Source organism: Phalangium opilio, unplaced genomic scaffold (genome assembly GCF_054372755.1).
Source record: "Phalangium opilio isolate 3A_F unplaced genomic scaffold, DU_Popi_V2 ptg000009l_1, whole genome shotgun sequence".
Lineage (NCBI taxonomy): Eukaryota > Metazoa > Arthropoda > Arachnida > Opiliones > Phalangiidae > Phalangium > Phalangium opilio.
Genome location: NW_028324146.1, coordinates 2,151,310 through 2,167,698, shown reverse-complemented (window position 1 = coordinate 2,167,698; position 16,389 = coordinate 2,151,310). Strand labels below are relative to the sequence as shown.

Genomic DNA, 16,389 nt, shown 5'->3' with positions numbered 1-16,389 from the left:
AGGAAACTTCCTTCCCCTCAAGTACTGTAAAGGCCCTTAGGAAACGTAGACACTATTTGTCCATAAAAAGGGGCACATTTTTAATCCCCCCCTCGGTTTTCACTGGTAAAAAATTGGAGCCTAGGTAAACAACAAAGATGGCCGCCTTCACTCGTTCGTAGAAAGACATAAGCCTCGGACTTTTTAATGTTTAATTGCTATAATAATTGGTACAATTTTAAAAATTAAAATGGATTGCGATTACAATCAGTTAGTTTGTAAAAAGGGGAAGAAGAATAAATGTGTTTACGGAAGCTGTAGAAGCGATTCACGATATAAATCGTCCTTTTATGGCCAGGAATTAAAGTTTATAGTCCGTACCTTTTTAGTCTTAGCAGGGAGAGAGGCTTTTGTCTCCATTTGTATAGTCACAAAACCTTTATTTTCAACATAATCACGGAGCTTAATATAATCTGGATTTGTTCAGAGCACAACGGAGCTACACGACCACGTTCAACGTCTTCAAACTTTCAACGGCGGTCGGTAAGCCTTGTCTACAAGCAGGGGTCGCGTTCCTCCAACTTCCTTACGACAAGAAAATGACGTCAGACTTTGTTTACTTCGGCTCAGTGTGCGCGCGAGGAATGAAAACGGTGCGCAGAACCGAGGTACGCTAAGAGCGAGGGGGAAGAGACGGAGTTTCCTCTCCCTGTAATAGAAGCTCCGTGGCAGTACCGAGGCATTTCCGTTTGAGGCATTAAACGGTATCGTAGGTGGCGCGACTGAGCCGGAAACTCCCTCGTACCACTAGTATAATTTAGGGGGAACATTGTAATTTAGCCTTGTGGAGCGGGGGAGCTTCCACTCCTCCCCTATACTCTCTTTGGTTACGATTACGAAACTGCGTTTTCAGTGTCTCTACAATCCATCACATTAGGGCGACATCTAGCTAGGGCTTTAACAGTAACCTTATTCTAAATGATCTGATTTTGGGAAGAATCATGTTACAATTACCCCGCTTTGTCATACACGCCTCTCGAAGAGAAGTATTATATGCTTCTGCTCCGATTTACTGTACTTCATTTAAGTGTTAGGTATGCGTTACGGGTTATCGTTCTAGCACTGTTAAAGGCCGCGCACTGTGGGGCTACTCTCTTAAGTTTCCTGTTTGTGTCGCACTATTACAATTAAAACAGAAAGTAAATTATTGCCCTAACAAACGAAAAATGCAAACATTATAGTAGCATTGGTTCAAGTGTTTATTAGTAAATGAAGTTGGATATACAATTACAGATAACAATTTATGATGAGAAAAAAATTTCAATGAACTTGAGGCACATATTCTAAGTAATGGCTGAAGATTACTCAATTCTAAAACCGTCAAAAGACTACTGTCTCATATTTAGCATTATATAAGAGAATTAAAATTAACCTTGACAACTTCATACGAATATGGAAATTCTTTCATCCAGAAATAATAGCGCCCATGGTAAGTCCCCAAATCCTCCAATTTCTTCAAAACAATAGAACATTTTTTAACATCAAAGAAGTTGGGGTTTTCAGAAAAATTGTCAAGGTTAAAAAGGTGGTTGTCACCTAAAACTAATTCATTTTTCACGTAGCTTACAGGTATTTCCAAGTCTTCACCTAATCCCTGCTTAACTGCTGTGGAATGTGAAGCGTGAATTGCTTCGTTCGATGGTGGAAACGCATCAGTATCGTTTTTAGATTTCGCACTATTAAGTTCAAATTCGGATGTAAAATTATTATTTGGTGCATTTTTGCCATCATTTTTCACAGCCAAGGATTCGTCTGTCTTCATTTTTTCAGTGATTTTAGATTGGCACTGAGTGTTATTATTGTACTTGGATGGCGAAGTATTTGATGAAGTCATATGGGTGGATTTGAACTTTTTAGCTTTTGATGGGTTACAATTAGAAACCCTCGAAATTTCGGGATCATCTGGATCTGATTCAGAATGAACTTCTTTCGAGTTGTCAATTTGATTAGGAGAATCATCGTTGATATTTGAATCGTTTATCTTGGGCAGCGAACTTCCTCGTTTGTTGCGCTTCACCTTTGGTTGAGAAAAAACAGTGTTCCTGATTTCAGTTCCAGTTCCCAATTTCGATGGATTAGCCTCGTCAGCGTGACATCGGGCAACGTGTTGTTTTAATAGACTCTTTAACTTGGCTTCGTATTCACAAATATCGCATTTAAATGAGCCTACGTCTCCGTGAGTCGCCATGTGCACCTTTAAATTCGACCGAAATCGAGTACAGAATTTGCAGATACTGCATTTCAGTGGGCGTTCCGCGCTGTGAGTCAACAAGTGTTGCTTTAAATAATCCAGGCATCGGAAACGTTTTTCACAAATATTGCAACTGAATGGACGCTCGTCAGTGTGTGCCGCGATGTGTCTCTTTAAATCACCCCTTCTTAGGGCGGAGTAGTCGCAAACATTGCATTTGAACGGACGCTCATCACTATGAGTTGCGAGGTGACGATTTAAACTTCCCTTACTATGGCTACGATATTCGCAAACATTGCATTTGAACCGACGCTCATCACTATGAGTTGCGAGGTGACACTTTAAATTTCCCCTACTATGGCTACGATATTCGCAAACATCGCATTTGAACTGATGCTCATCGCTATGAGTCGCAAGGTGATACTTTAAATTTCCCTTGAAACGGCAACGATATTCGCAAATATCGCATTTGAACGGACGCTCATCACTATGAGTTGCGAGGTGAGACCTTAAACATGCCTTAGTACGGCTACGATGTTCGCAAAAGATGCATTTGAATGGACGCTCATCACTATGAGTTGCGAGGTGATGCTTCAAAATTGCCTTTCTATGGCACCGATATTCGCAAGCATCGCATTTGAACCGACGCTCATCGCTATGAGTTGCGAGGTGAAGGTTTAAATTTCCCTTACTATAGCTACGATATTCGCAAACATCGCATTTGAACCGACGCTCATCGCTATGAGTTGCGAGGTGAGACCTTAAACATGCCTTAGTACGGCTACGATGTTCGCAAAAATTGCATTTGAACGGACGCTCATCACTATGAGTTGCGAGGTGACACTTTAAGAGTCCCTTAGTAGCGCTACGATGTTCGCAAAAATTGCATTTGAACGGACGATTGTCACTGTGAGTCTCCATGTGTGGCTTTAAATTTAAATTTAAAACGTTAATTTTTTAAACTTTAAAATTAACAAACACGTTTTGTTAAGTTTTCACACTCATTTTATTTTGTCTGCTATCAACGATTTCCTGTCAGTTTTATTCTCCTTATGGGGCCGAATACTCAAACCTAACTATAAACTTTTCAGAGAAAATAAAATTCGTACGCGCACTATTTTTAAAATGATGCACACGATAAAATATTTCAACTTTGGTCAAAAAAACAAAGATACGAAATTATTTTCAAAAAATCTATGTTTTATGACTTCAAAAGTGAAAATTTCAATATCTGTACTTCAGGCAATTAATTTTACTTTTTTGCGTCTTTGTCTACAAAGACAGTTTTTACTTATTTATAAAGAAGAGGTGTAGTAGAAGTTATCAGCTTTAGCAAGGCAGTTTAGGAGTTCTGGCTTTTTATTTTTTCTTCATAAATTTTAATTCTAATATCTGAAGGCAAAGAAGATGGACTTCCATATTGGATGAGGCCAATTTACAAAGCGAGAACCGGACCCTACGAGATGATCTAGGCCCGTGCCTATCGCGAAGCGAGAATATTTTTTTAACTAAATTAGTTCGCCGTGTTTTCTCGCTTGAGGGCGCTTTTAGTACCGTAAAATAAAAATAAGTTCAGCCTCGTGACCCCGCCGATTGCTACAATATTAGGGCAGGGCATAGACGTAGAGTGGTGAAGCCGAGGTCGCGGATAGTAAAAAAATCGTTTTAGAAAATATCCGAAGACCTTTATTAAACAATCATGCCAAAGAAGTAAAGGATAAAATAGTTAAGGTTAAAATATGAAAGGTTAGGAAGGAGTAAAAAAATTCCTCTTATAGTATAATAAAACTGTGAAATAGGAACTTCAAGAAGTTTTGTTTTACTAAAAAAAAAAACTCAATGTTAAAATATCATAATTAATTTTGTTGTCCACACAATCTAACCAAAAGATTCAATAATAAATAAATAGCCCTTAAAACAATTAAGTGAATTTAAGGGTGAAACCTTTTTCTTTCATAAAATTTTTATAATTGGCCCCTAAAATATCAACGACAATTTATGGAAGACCCCCTATAGCAACTGTAATAAAAGCACCATCTAGTACACATATTGGGTGAAAATATTTCCCCACATAAAAGTCGACACGCACGGGCCTAGATCATCTCGGAGGCTCAACGTTCAGACGAGCTTTCGAGTTTGACCCCAGTCACCCCAGCCAGAGCCCCTTATATACGAGGTTGCTTGTAGCAACATCTTCAAGTTTATGCTTAAAACTGTTCGAATATACATTTCTTATCGTAATTTAAAAACAATTAAACTTAAAAATCTCAAATCATACCATAAACTACGTCTGACTTTTAAACTTCGTCAGAAATAAAGTTTATATAATTAACATTATTACAACTTGAGATAATAGGTCAGGGAACACTTAATGTAAGGCAATTAATTTTTAATTAATATTCACTAATTTCTCATGCCATCATTGTCAATAATATATCATGAACTAAATTTGATTTCCCTTTATCAAAACCGTTAACTAGTAGCATTTGTGGTTCCTTAGATAATAGGGGCGGGAAATGACCCTTTTCAGCATGTTAAGAGATAATTACCACCTCTTAACGCTATTAGAGAGTTTAAGCATCCCCTATACGCGTACGTGTAGCCACCTTTGACAATGCATTGGTCTAATGCACTGTGGAAGGTAGCTACACGTACGCGTTTAGGGAAGCAGTGTGGTAGGATGCAAGTAGTTTGCAAAAAGAGGGAGGTTAATAAATAGATATTGAAAAGTTGACTAAGCCTTCATGAATAAGACACAATTACAAAAACTCAGGCAATTGAAATAACGTAACTTACTTTTAATAATTAAATTCAAGCTCTAGGTAGGTTGTCAGAGCAATAGCCCTCAAACTGGCAGAATGCTATGTCAACAGAATGAAAAAAGCTCGGTCGAAAATTATGCCGGACTCGCGACGTAAAAATTGTTTCAGACCTGTGAACAAAACTTGCAGATTGAAGTCGCTAGCACCGGTTACGACGAAGAGAGTATAGGGAGGAGTGGAAAGAGGGGAAAATCTTGTTCCTCTTTTCTACCGCGCATCTTCAATGCGCAGTACCACGGAGCTTCTATTAACAGGGAGAGGAAACTTCCTTCCCCTCAAGTACTGTAAAGGCCCTTAGGAAACGTAGACACTATTTGTCCATAAAAAGGGGCACATTTTTAATCCCCCCCTCGGTTTTCACTGGTAAAAAATTGGAGCCTAGGTAAACAACAAAGATGGCCGCCTTCACTCGTTCGTAGAAAGACATAAGCCTCGGACTTTTTAATGTTTAATTGCTATAATAATTGGTACAATTTTAAAAATTAAAATGGATTGCGATTACAATCAGTTAGTTTGTAAAAAGGGGAAGAAGAATAAATGTGTTTACGGAAGCTGTAGAAGCGATTCACGATATAAATCGTCCTTTTATGGCCAGGAATTAAAGTTTATAGTCCGTACCTTTTTAGTCTTAGCAGGGAGAGAGGCTTTTGTCTCCATTTGTATAGTCACAAAACCTTTATTTTCAACATAATCACGGAGCTTAATATAATCTGGATTTGTTCAGAGCACAACGGAGCTACACGACCACGTTCAACGTCTTCAAACTTTCAACGGCGGTCGGTAAGCCTTGTCTACAAGCAGGGGTCGCGTTCCTCCAACTTCCTTACGACAAGAAAATGACGTCAGACTTTGTTTACTTCGGCTCAGTGTGCGCGCGAGGAATGAAAACGGTGCGCAGAACCGAGGTACGCTAAGAGCGAGGGGGAAGAGACGGAGTTTCCTCTCCCTGTAATAGAAGCTCCGTGGCAGTACCGAGGCATTTCCGTTTGAGGCATTAAACGGTATCGTAGGTGGCGCGACTGAGCCGGAAACTCCCTCGTACCACTAGTATAATTTAGGGGGAACATTGTAATTTAGCCTTGTGGAGCGGGGGAGCTTCCACTCCTCCCCTATACTCTCTTTGGTTACGATTACGAAACTGCGTTTTCAGTGTCTCTACAATCCATCACATTAGGGCGACATCTAGCTAGGGCTTTAACAGTAACCTTATTCTAAATGATCTGATTTTGGGAAGAATCATGTTACAATTACCCCGCTTTGTCATACACGCCTCTCGAAGAGAAGTATTATATGCTTCTGCTCCGATTTACTGTACTTCATTTAAGTGTTAGGTATGCGTTACGGGTTATCGTTCTAGCACTGTTAAAGGCCGCGCACTGTGGGGCTACTCTCTTAAGTTTCCTGTTTGTGTCGCACTATTACAATTAAAACAGAAAGTAAATTATTGCCCTAACAAACGAAAAATGCAAACATTATAGTAGCATTGGTTCAAGTGTTTATTAGTAAATGAAGTTGGATATACAATTACAGATAACAATTTATGATGAGAAAAAAATTTCAATGAACTTGAGGCACATATTCTAAGTAATGGCTGAAGATTACTCAATTCTAAAACCGTCAAAAGACTACTGTCTCATATTTAGCATTATATAAGAGAATTAAAATTAACCTTGACAACTTCATACGAATATGGAAATTCTTTCATCCAGAAATAATAGCGCCCATGGTAAGTCCCCAAATCCTCCAATTTCTTCAAAACAATAGAACATTTTTTAACATCAAAGAAGTTGGGGTTTTCAGAAAAATTGTCAAGGTTAAAAAGGTGGTTGTCACCTAAAACTAATTCATTTTTCACGTAGCTTACAGGTATTTCCAAGTCTTCACCTAATCCCTGCTTAACTGCTGTGGAATGTGAAGCGTGAATTGCTTCGTTCGATGGTGGAAACGCATCAGTATCGTTTTTAGATTTCGCACTATTAAGTTCAAATTCGGATGTAAAATTATTATTTGGTGCATTTTTGCCATCATTTTTCACAGCCAAGGATTCGTCTGTCTTCATTTTTTCAGTGATTTTAGATTGGCACTGAGTGTTATTATTGTACTTGGATGGCGAAGTATTTGATGAAGTCATATGGGTGGATTTGAACTTTTTAGCTTTTGATGGGTTACAATTAGAAACCCTCGAAATTTCGGGATCATCTGGATCTGATTCAGAATGAACTTCTTTCGAGTTGTCAATTTGATTAGGAGAATCATCGTTGATATTTGAATCGTTTATCTTGGGCAGCGAACTTCCTCGTTTGTTGCGCTTCACCTTTGGTTGAGAAAAAACAGTGTTCCTGATTTCAGTTCCAGTTCCCAATTTCGATGGATTAGCCTCGTCAGCGTGACATCGGGCAACGTGTTGTTTTAATAGACTCTTTAACTTGGCTTCGTATTCACAAATATCGCATTTAAATGAGCCTACGTCTCCGTGAGTCGCCATGTGCACCTTTAAATTCGACCGAAATCGAGTACAGAATTTGCAGATACTGCATTTCAGTGGGCGTTCCGCGCTGTGAGTCAACAAGTGTTGCTTTAAATAATCCAGGCATCGGAAACGTTTTTCACAAATATTGCAACTGAATGGACGCTCGTCAGTGTGTGCCGCGATGTGTCTCTTTAAATCACCCCTTCTTAGGGCGGAGTAGTCGCAAACATTGCATTTGAACGGACGCTCATCACTATGAGTTGCGAGGTGACGATTTAAACTTCCCTTACTATGGCTACGATATTCGCAAACATTGCATTTGAACCGACGCTCATCACTATGAGTTGCGAGGTGACACTTTAAATTTCCCCTACTATGGCTACGATATTCGCAAACATCGCATTTGAACTGATGCTCATCGCTATGAGTCGCAAGGTGATACTTTAAATTTCCCTTGAAACGGCAACGATATTCGCAAATATCGCATTTGAACGGACGCTCATCACTATGAGTTGCGAGGTGAGACCTTAAACATGCCTTAGTACGGCTACGATGTTCGCAAAAGATGCATTTGAATGGACGCTCATCACTATGAGTTGCGAGGTGATGCTTCAAAATTGCCTTTCTATGGCACCGATATTCGCAAGCATCGCATTTGAACCGACGCTCATCGCTATGAGTTGCGAGGTGAAGGTTTAAATTTCCCTTACTATAGCTACGATATTCGCAAACATCGCATTTGAACCGACGCTCATCGCTATGAGTTGCGAGGTGAGACCTTAAACATGCCTTAGTACGGCTACGATGTTCGCAAAAATTGCATTTGAACGGACGCTCATCACTATGAGTTGCGAGGTGACACTTTAAGAGTCCCTTAGTAGCGCTACGATGTTCGCAAAAATTGCATTTGAACGGACGATTGTCACTGTGAGTCTCCATGTGTGGCTTTAAATTTAAATTTAAAACGTTAATTTTTTAAACTTTAAAATTAACAAACACGTTTTGTTAAGTTTTCACACTCATTTTATTTTGTCTGCTATCAACGATTTCCTGTCAGTTTTATTCTCCTTATGGGGCCGAATACTCAAACCTAACTATAAACTTTTCAGAGAAAATAAAATTCGTACGCGCACTATTTTTAAAATGATGCACACGATAAAATATTTCAACTTTGGTCAAAAAAACAAAGATACGAAATTATTTTCAAAAAATCTATGTTTTATGACTTCAAAAGTGAAAATTTCAATATCTGTACTTCAGGCAATTAATTTTACTTTTTTGCGTCTTTGTCTACAAAGACAGTTTTTACTTATTTATAAAGAAGAGGTGTAGTAGAAGTTATCAGCTTTAGCAAGGCAGTTTAGGAGTTCTGGCTTTTTATTTTTTCTTCATAAATTTTAATTCTAATATCTGAAGGCAAAGAAGATGGACTTCCATATTGGATGAGGCCAATTTACAAAGCGAGAACCGGACCCTACGAGATGATCTAGGCCCGTGCCTATCGCGAAGCGAGAATATTTTTTTAACTAAATTAGTTCGCCGTGTTTTCTCGCTTGAGGGCGCTTTTAGTACCGTAAAATAAAAATAAGTTCAGCCTCGTGACCCCGCCGATTGCTACAATATTAGGGCAGGGCATAGACGTAGAGTGGTGAAGCCGAGGTCGCGGATAGTAAAAAAATCGTTTTAGAAAATATCCGAAGACCTTTATTAAACAATCATGCCAAAGAAGTAAAGGATAAAATAGTTAAGGTTAAAATATGAAAGGTTAGGAAGGAGTAAAAAAATTCCTCTTATAGTATAATAAAACTGTGAAATAGGAACTTCAAGAAGTTTTGTTTTACTAAAAAAAAAAACTCAATGTTAAAATATCATAATTAATTTTGTTGTCCACACAATCTAACCAAAAGATTCAATAATAAATAAATAGCCCTTAAAACAATTAAGTGAATTTAAGGGTGAAACCTTTTTCTTTCATAAAATTTTTATAATTGGCCCCTAAAATATCAACGACAATTTATGGAAGACCCCCTATAGCAACTGTAATAAAAGCACCATCTAGTACACATATTGGGTGAAAATATTTCCCCACATAAAAGTCGACACGCACGGGCCTAGATCATCTCGGAGGCTCAACGTTCAGACGAGCTTTCGAGTTTGACCCCAGTCACCCCAGCCAGAGCCCCTTATATACGAGGTTGCTTGTAGCAACATCTTCAAGTTTATGCTTAAAACTGTTCGAATATACATTTCTTATCGTAATTTAAAAACAATTAAACTTAAAAATCTCAAATCATACCATAAACTACGTCTGACTTTTAAACTTCGTCAGAAATAAAGTTTATATAATTAACATTATTACAACTTGAGATAATAGGTCAGGGAACACTTAATGTAAGGCAATTAATTTTTAATTAATATTCACTAATTTCTCATGCCATCATTGTCAATAATATATCATGAACTAAATTTGATTTCCCTTTATCAAAACCGTTAACTAGTAGCATTTGTGGTTCCTTAGATAATAGGGGCGGGAAATGACCCTTTTCAGCATGTTAAGAGATAATTACCACCTCTTAACGCTATTAGAGAGTTTAAGCATCCCCTATACGCGTACGTGTAGCCACCTTTGACAATGCATTGGTCTAATGCACTGTGGAAGGTAGCTACACGTACGCGTTTAGGGAAGCAGCGTGGTAGGATGCAAGTAGTTTGCAAAAAGAGGGAGGTTAATAAATAGATATTGAAAAGTTGACTAAGCCTTCATGAATAAGACACAATTACAAAAACTCAGGCAATTGAAATAACGTAACTTACTTTTAATAATTAAATTCAAGCTCTAGGTAGGTTGTCAGAGCAATAGCCCTCAAACTGGCAGAATGCTATGTCAACAGAATGAAAAAAGCTCGGTCGAAAATTATGCCGGACTCGCGACGTAAAAATTGTTTCAGACCTGTGAACAAAACTTGCAGATTGAAGTCGCTAGCACCGGTTACGACGAAGAGAGTATAGGGAGGAGTGGAAAGAGGGGAAAATCTTGTTCCTCTTTTCTACCGCGCATCTTCAATGCGCAGTACCACGGAGCTTCTATTAACAGGGAGAGGAAACTTCCTTCCCCTCAAGTACTGTAAAGGCCCTTAGGAAACGTAGACACTATTTGTCCATAAAAAGGGGCACATTTTTAATCCCCCCCTCGGTTTTCACTGGTAAAAAATTGGAGCCTAGGTAAACAACAAAGATGGCCGCCTTCACTCGTTCGTAGAAAGACATAAGCCTCGGACTTTTTAATGTTTAATTGCTATAATAATTGGTACAATTTTAAAAATTAAAATGGATTGCGATTACAATCAGTTAGTTTGTAAAAAGGGGAAGAAGAATAAATGTGTTTACGGAAGCTGTAGAAGCGATTCACGATATAAATCGTCCTTTTATGGCCAGGAATTAAAGTTTATAGTCCGTACCTTTTTAGTCTTAGCAGGGAGAGAGGCTTTTGTCTCCATTTGTATAGTCACAAAACCTTTATTTTCAACATAATCACGGAGCTTAATATAATCTGGATTTGTTCAGAGCACAACGGAGCTACACGACCACGTTCAACGTCTTCAAACTTTCAACGGCGGTCGGTAAGCCTTGTCTACAAGCAGGGGTCGCGTTCCTCCAACTTCCTTACGACAAGAAAATGACGTCAGACTTTGTTTACTTCGGCTCAGTGTGCGCGCGAGGAATGAAAACGGTGCGCAGAACCGAGGTACGCTAAGAGCGAGGGGGAAGAGACGGAGTTTCCTCTCCCTGTAATAGAAGCTCCGTGGCAGTACCGAGGCATTTCCGTTTGAGGCATTAAACGGTATCGTAGGTGGCGCGACTGAGCCGGAAACTCCCTCGTACCACTAGTATAATTTAGGGGGAACATTGTAATTTAGCCTTGTGGAGCGGGGGAGCTTCCACTCCTCCCCTATACTCTCTTTGGTTACGATTACGAAACTGCGTTTTCAGTGTCTCTACAATCCATCACATTAGGACGACATCTAGCTAGGGCTTTAACAGTAACCTTATTCTAAATGATCTGATTTTGGGAAGAATCATGTTACAATTACCCCGCTTTGTCATACACGCCTCTCGAAGAGAAGTATTATATGCTTCTGCTCCGATTTACTGTACTTCATTTAAGTGTTAGGTATGCGTTACGGGTTATCGTTCTAGCACTGTTAAAGGCCGCGCACTGTGGGGCTACTCTCTTAAGTTTCCTGTTTGTGTCGCACTATTACAATTAAAACAGAAAGTAAATTATTGCCCTAACAAACGAAAAATGCAAACATTATAGTAGCATTGGTTCAAGTGTTTATTAGTAAATGAAGTTGGATATACAATTACAGATAACAATTTATGATGAGAAAAAAATTTCAATGAACTTGAGGCACATATTCTAAGTAATGGCTGAAGATTACTCAATTCTAAAACCGTCAAAAGACTACTGTCTCATATTTAGCATTATATAAGAGAATTAAAATTAACCTTGACAACTTCATACGAATATGGAAATTCTTTCATCCAGAAATAATAGCGCCCATGGTAAGTCCCCAAATCCTCCAATTTCTTCAAAACAATAGAACATTTTTTAACATCAAAGAAGTTGGGGTTTTCAGAAAAATTGTCAAGGTTAAAAAGGTGGTTGTCACCTAAAACTAATTCATTTTTCACGTAGCTTACAGGTATTTCCAAGTCTTCACCTAATCCCTGCTTAACTGCTGTGGAATGTGAAGCGTGAATTGCTTCGTTCGATGGTGGAAACGCATCAGTATCGTTTTTAGATTTCGCACTATTAAGTTCAAATTCGGATGTAAAATTATTATTTGGTGCATTTTTGCCATCATTTTTCACAGCCAAGGATTCGTCTGTCTTCATTTTTTCAGTGATTTTAGATTGGCACTGAGTGTCATTATTGTACTTGGATGGCGAAGTATTTGATGAAGTCATATGGTTGGATTTGAACTTTTTAGCTTTTGATGGGTTACAATTAGAAACACTCGAAATTTCGGGATCATCTGGATCTGATTCAGAATGAACTTCTTTCGAGTTGTCAATTTGATTTGGAGAATCATCGTTGATATTTGAATCGTTTATCTTGAGCAGCGAACTTCTTCGTTTGATGCGCTTCATGCTTGGTTGCGACAACACAGTTTTCCTAATTTTTGTTTCAGTTCCCAATTTCGATGGATCAGGATCGTCAGCGTGACCTCGGGCAACGTGACGTTTTAATAGATAATTTAACTTGGCGTCTAATTCGCGTTCGTCACTGTGAGTCGCGATGCGCATCTTTAAATTCGACCGAAATGGAGTACGGGATTTGCTGCTATTGTATTTCAGTGGGCGTTCTACGCTGTGAGTCAACAAGTGTTGCTTTAAAGAATCCGGCCTTCGGAAACGTTTTTCGCATATATTGCAACTGAATGGACGCTCGTCAGTGTGTGTCATGACGTGTCTCTTTAAATCACCACTTCTTACGGAGGAGTAGTCGCAAACATTGCATTTGAACCGACGCTCATCACTATGAGTTGCAAGGTGACACTTTAAATATTCCATTCTATAGCTACGATATTCGCAAACATCGCATTTGAACGGACGCTCATCAGTATGAGTTGCGAGGTGATGACGCTTTAAATTTCTCTTAGTATGGCTACTATATTTGCAAACATTGCATTTGAACGGACGCTCATCGCTATGAGTTGCGAGGTGAAGGTTTAAATTTCCCCTTCTATGGCAACGATATTCGCAAACATTGCATTTGAACCGTCGCTCATCACTATGAGTTGCGAGGTGAAACTTTAAATGTCCCTTACTATGGCTACGATATTTGCAAACATGGCATTTGAACGGACGATTGTCACTGTGAGTCTCCATGTGTGGCTTTAAATTTTAAACGTTAAAGCGTATGAGAAGCTTCGTTTGAAAAAAGCTCTGATTTATGTAACAAAAGATAGAATTAATTTCTGTGAATTCAAAAATATCAAGCTTTTCATTCTCCCATTTCTGGTTATTTGGCAATTGAAATTTGAAATTGCCTACAGCCTACTACATGTATTTGAAACTAAGGCCTGAAGGTCCGTGCACTCGAGCTAAAAAAATATTTTAAATCCTGAAGATCCTTAAGTTTTTCGTCCCTTCTCTCTTGACAGCACAAAGCTAGGTTGCATAGAGACCTAGCTTTGTGCGTGTTGACAACCGATGCTGTAACAGAGTATATACAGAATAAGCTGTCATAGAGACTATAAACCCCAAGGAGTGGAAGGAATGCCTCAACTTGTTGCCCTTTTTCCTGGTACAAGGCGACTTCCGCTAAGCAAAATTAAACGGGCCGGAAGCTCTCATGTACCAATTTAGGAGCAACATCATTATTTGCGCTTGTAGAGCGGGGGACCTGCCACTCCTTGGGGTTTATCACTGCCTTCTCTAATACTAGGCCTTGAAATGTACAAGAGAAGCATTTTTTATGTGACATTTTGAATTTGCGCTTAGTAACCGTTAGATGGCTCTTTTCTGAGGCGAATTTTCGCGATGACGAAAGTAAATTGGTACTGCGCAGTCTCGCATGACGTCACGTCTTTCGCTTATGGCGGACCAGGAAGGGAAATAAGGATTTTTTTAAACTGGACTAAATAACCCGGTCCATGACCATTGACCAGGGCACAACGTCTGCTAAACTAGAGAAGTGGATAATTAACATATTGGAGATAATGCCTGTGTCCGAATTCAGCTGCCAAAGAAATCTCCTCCTACCTCTCCTAAGCTCGCTCATTGGGCAATCCAGATCAAACTTAAGGCATTTCATTGGCAGTGGCAGTTTTTGGGAAAAACTTAAGGGCTGTGATGGGTTGAAATTTCCATGCAGACGCCATTGACACGTGTCAAAACATACACCAAATTTAAACTAGTATTTTTCGAACTTGGAAACCGTTCAGCATCATGAACCGGTTTAATGACCGGTTCTTTGCTTTCTTTTTCGAGACGAACTTAGCAGATTACACTTCGTCGTTGCTAACAATTTCCCTTAGTTTTGAATTTGCCGCCAGCTTAAAACCTCAGAAAAGCGACATCTAGCGGCATTTGTGAAATCCTATCTGCCACATCCCTTTTATTCGTATTTCATGGCCTAGTATTAGAGAAGGCAGTGGGTTTATAGTCTCTATGAAGCTGTCGTCCGAGATAGGGAGTTGCCTATCTTGTAGAGTGAAAACAAAGTTCCTCACGCGCATTCCTTATCCATGTTTTAATGCTATAAGATAGTGTGAAAACAAATTTCCTCAATGGCATTTTTTATCCACTTCTTAACATTAAAAATCACCAGACTAACACAATCTCACCTTCCATGCCCATATTCAAAAAACCTGTACACGAGCCAATGGTCTGTTTGCGACCATTAAAGCAAATTTCCCAAAAATTTCTAACGCCCTCATGACACGATTGTTTACTCGTTATACATTCTCCCCATTGTAGAATTTGGTTGCCAACTTTGGAACCCTTACCAAGCACAAGACATCCGTCTACTAAACAGTGTCCTAGGCCGAGCCTCAAAAATTCCGTCTCATCTCCGTCACGTCCCGCGATCATCTAGACTTTCACCTTTGGGCTGGGTTTCATTGACTAGTCGACGAACCTATCTCGACCTTATCAGTCTGTTTCGTATTGTTCACTCCAATGGTCAAAAATATTTTTCGCGTGCCCCATCAAACCATGCCACCCGAGGACATTCCTTCAAGCTCTTTCTACCACCCTCCCATAAAAACCTCTGACCTCGCCTCCCTAACGTCCCTAACCAAATTTAAACTAGGCCTCAAAACATTGCTGTTCACACCCTCCTCTTCCTCGTCCCTCAATTCCTCCCTATGGAGCTGTAACACTTCTCGGGCCCTAGCTCGTCACCCCCAAACGGAACAAAAAAATTATCTATGAAATCTCAAAACTTATTACAATTTTAAAATCATTCGGGGGTATTTCCTGGACTTTTCACTATGCAGATAAGTCTTATGAATCGATAAAAAAAAATTCACTGGATTTTTCCTTTTACCCTCTCTTTAACGCTATTAAGGAAGCAGCATGGTAGGATGCACGTAGTTTTCAAAAAGAGGTTGGTTAATAATTAAATATCGAATAGTTGACTAAGCCTTCAGGAATAAGACACAATTACAAAAACTCAAGCAATTGAAAGAACGTCACTTACTTTTAAATAATTAAATTCAGGCTCTAGGTTGTCAGATCAACCGCCCTCAAACTAGCAGAATGCTGTGTCAACAGAATGAAAACAATCTCGGTGGAAAATTATGCCGGACTCGCGACGTAAAAATAGTCCAGACCTGTGAACAAAACTTGCAGGTTGAATTTCGCTTGCAGCACAGTCTCCACCGGTTACGATTATGAAACTGCGTTTTCAGAAAATCATAGTCATAGATATAGTAAAACTATCATAGTAGAACGCGGAGCAGTCGAAATGTTTTGGGACCTATAAAAGATTAAAAGAATGGGAACACTGGAACAGTGTCGGGAATAAGAAAAGTTCTTAAAGGACAAGTGTCCAGTGATCCCTCTTTGACTGGAGAATTTATAGGAATCAAGACATGTTACTAGTAGCCGAATGGTTCTGTCAGTGTCACTACATCACATTAGGGCGACATAGAGCTATGGCTAAAACAGTAACCTTGTTCAAAATGTTCTGATTTTCAATTACCCCGCTTTGTCATACACTTGTCTCGAAGAGACTGTTAAAGGTCGCGCATCGTGGGGCTACTAGTCTCTTAAGTTTCCAGTTTGTGTCGCACTATTACAATTAAAACAGAAAGTAAATTATTGTCCTAACACAAATTCATTACTTGCAAACA

General features: G+C 39.1%; 2 protein-coding genes across 2 annotated transcripts; both read right to left on the bottom strand.

Annotated features, from left to right (window-relative positions):
- Positions 1 to 1,214: 1,214 nt before the first annotated feature.
- On the bottom strand, positions 1,215 to 5,220 carry LOC149713109 (uncharacterized). The gene is made up of 2 exons (XM_089845739.1): positions 5,027 to 5,220; positions 1,215 to 3,157 (listed from the first exon to the last, which is right to left on the bottom strand). Exon 2 carries the CDS (start codon positions 3,149 to 3,151, stop codon positions 1,388 to 1,390), a length of 1,764 nt encoding a protein of 587 aa, XP_089701865.1. The 5' UTR covers positions 3,152 to 3,157; positions 5,027 to 5,220; the 3' UTR covers positions 1,215 to 1,387.
- A 1,304-nt stretch (positions 5,221 to 6,524) lies between these two features.
- Positions 6,525 to 10,535, bottom strand: LOC149713108 (uncharacterized). The gene is made up of 2 exons (XM_089845727.1): positions 10,337 to 10,535; positions 6,525 to 8,467 (listed from the first exon to the last, which is right to left on the bottom strand). The coding sequence occupies exon 2, from the start codon at positions 8,459 to 8,461 to the stop codon at positions 6,698 to 6,700; it is 1,764 nt and encodes a 587-aa protein (XP_089701853.1). The 5' UTR covers positions 8,462 to 8,467; positions 10,337 to 10,535; the 3' UTR covers positions 6,525 to 6,697.
- Between the last annotated feature and the right edge of the window lie 5,854 nt (positions 10,536 to 16,389).

Excerpts from the sequence above, each read along its gene's own strand:
- LOC149713109 (XM_089845739.1), bottom strand. The coding sequence starts at position 3,151 with ATGGAGACTCACAGTGACAATCGTCCGTTCAAATGCAATTTTTGCGAA.
- LOC149713108 (XM_089845727.1), bottom strand. The coding sequence starts at position 8,461 with ATGGAGACTCACAGTGACAATCGTCCGTTCAAATGCAATTTTTGCGAA.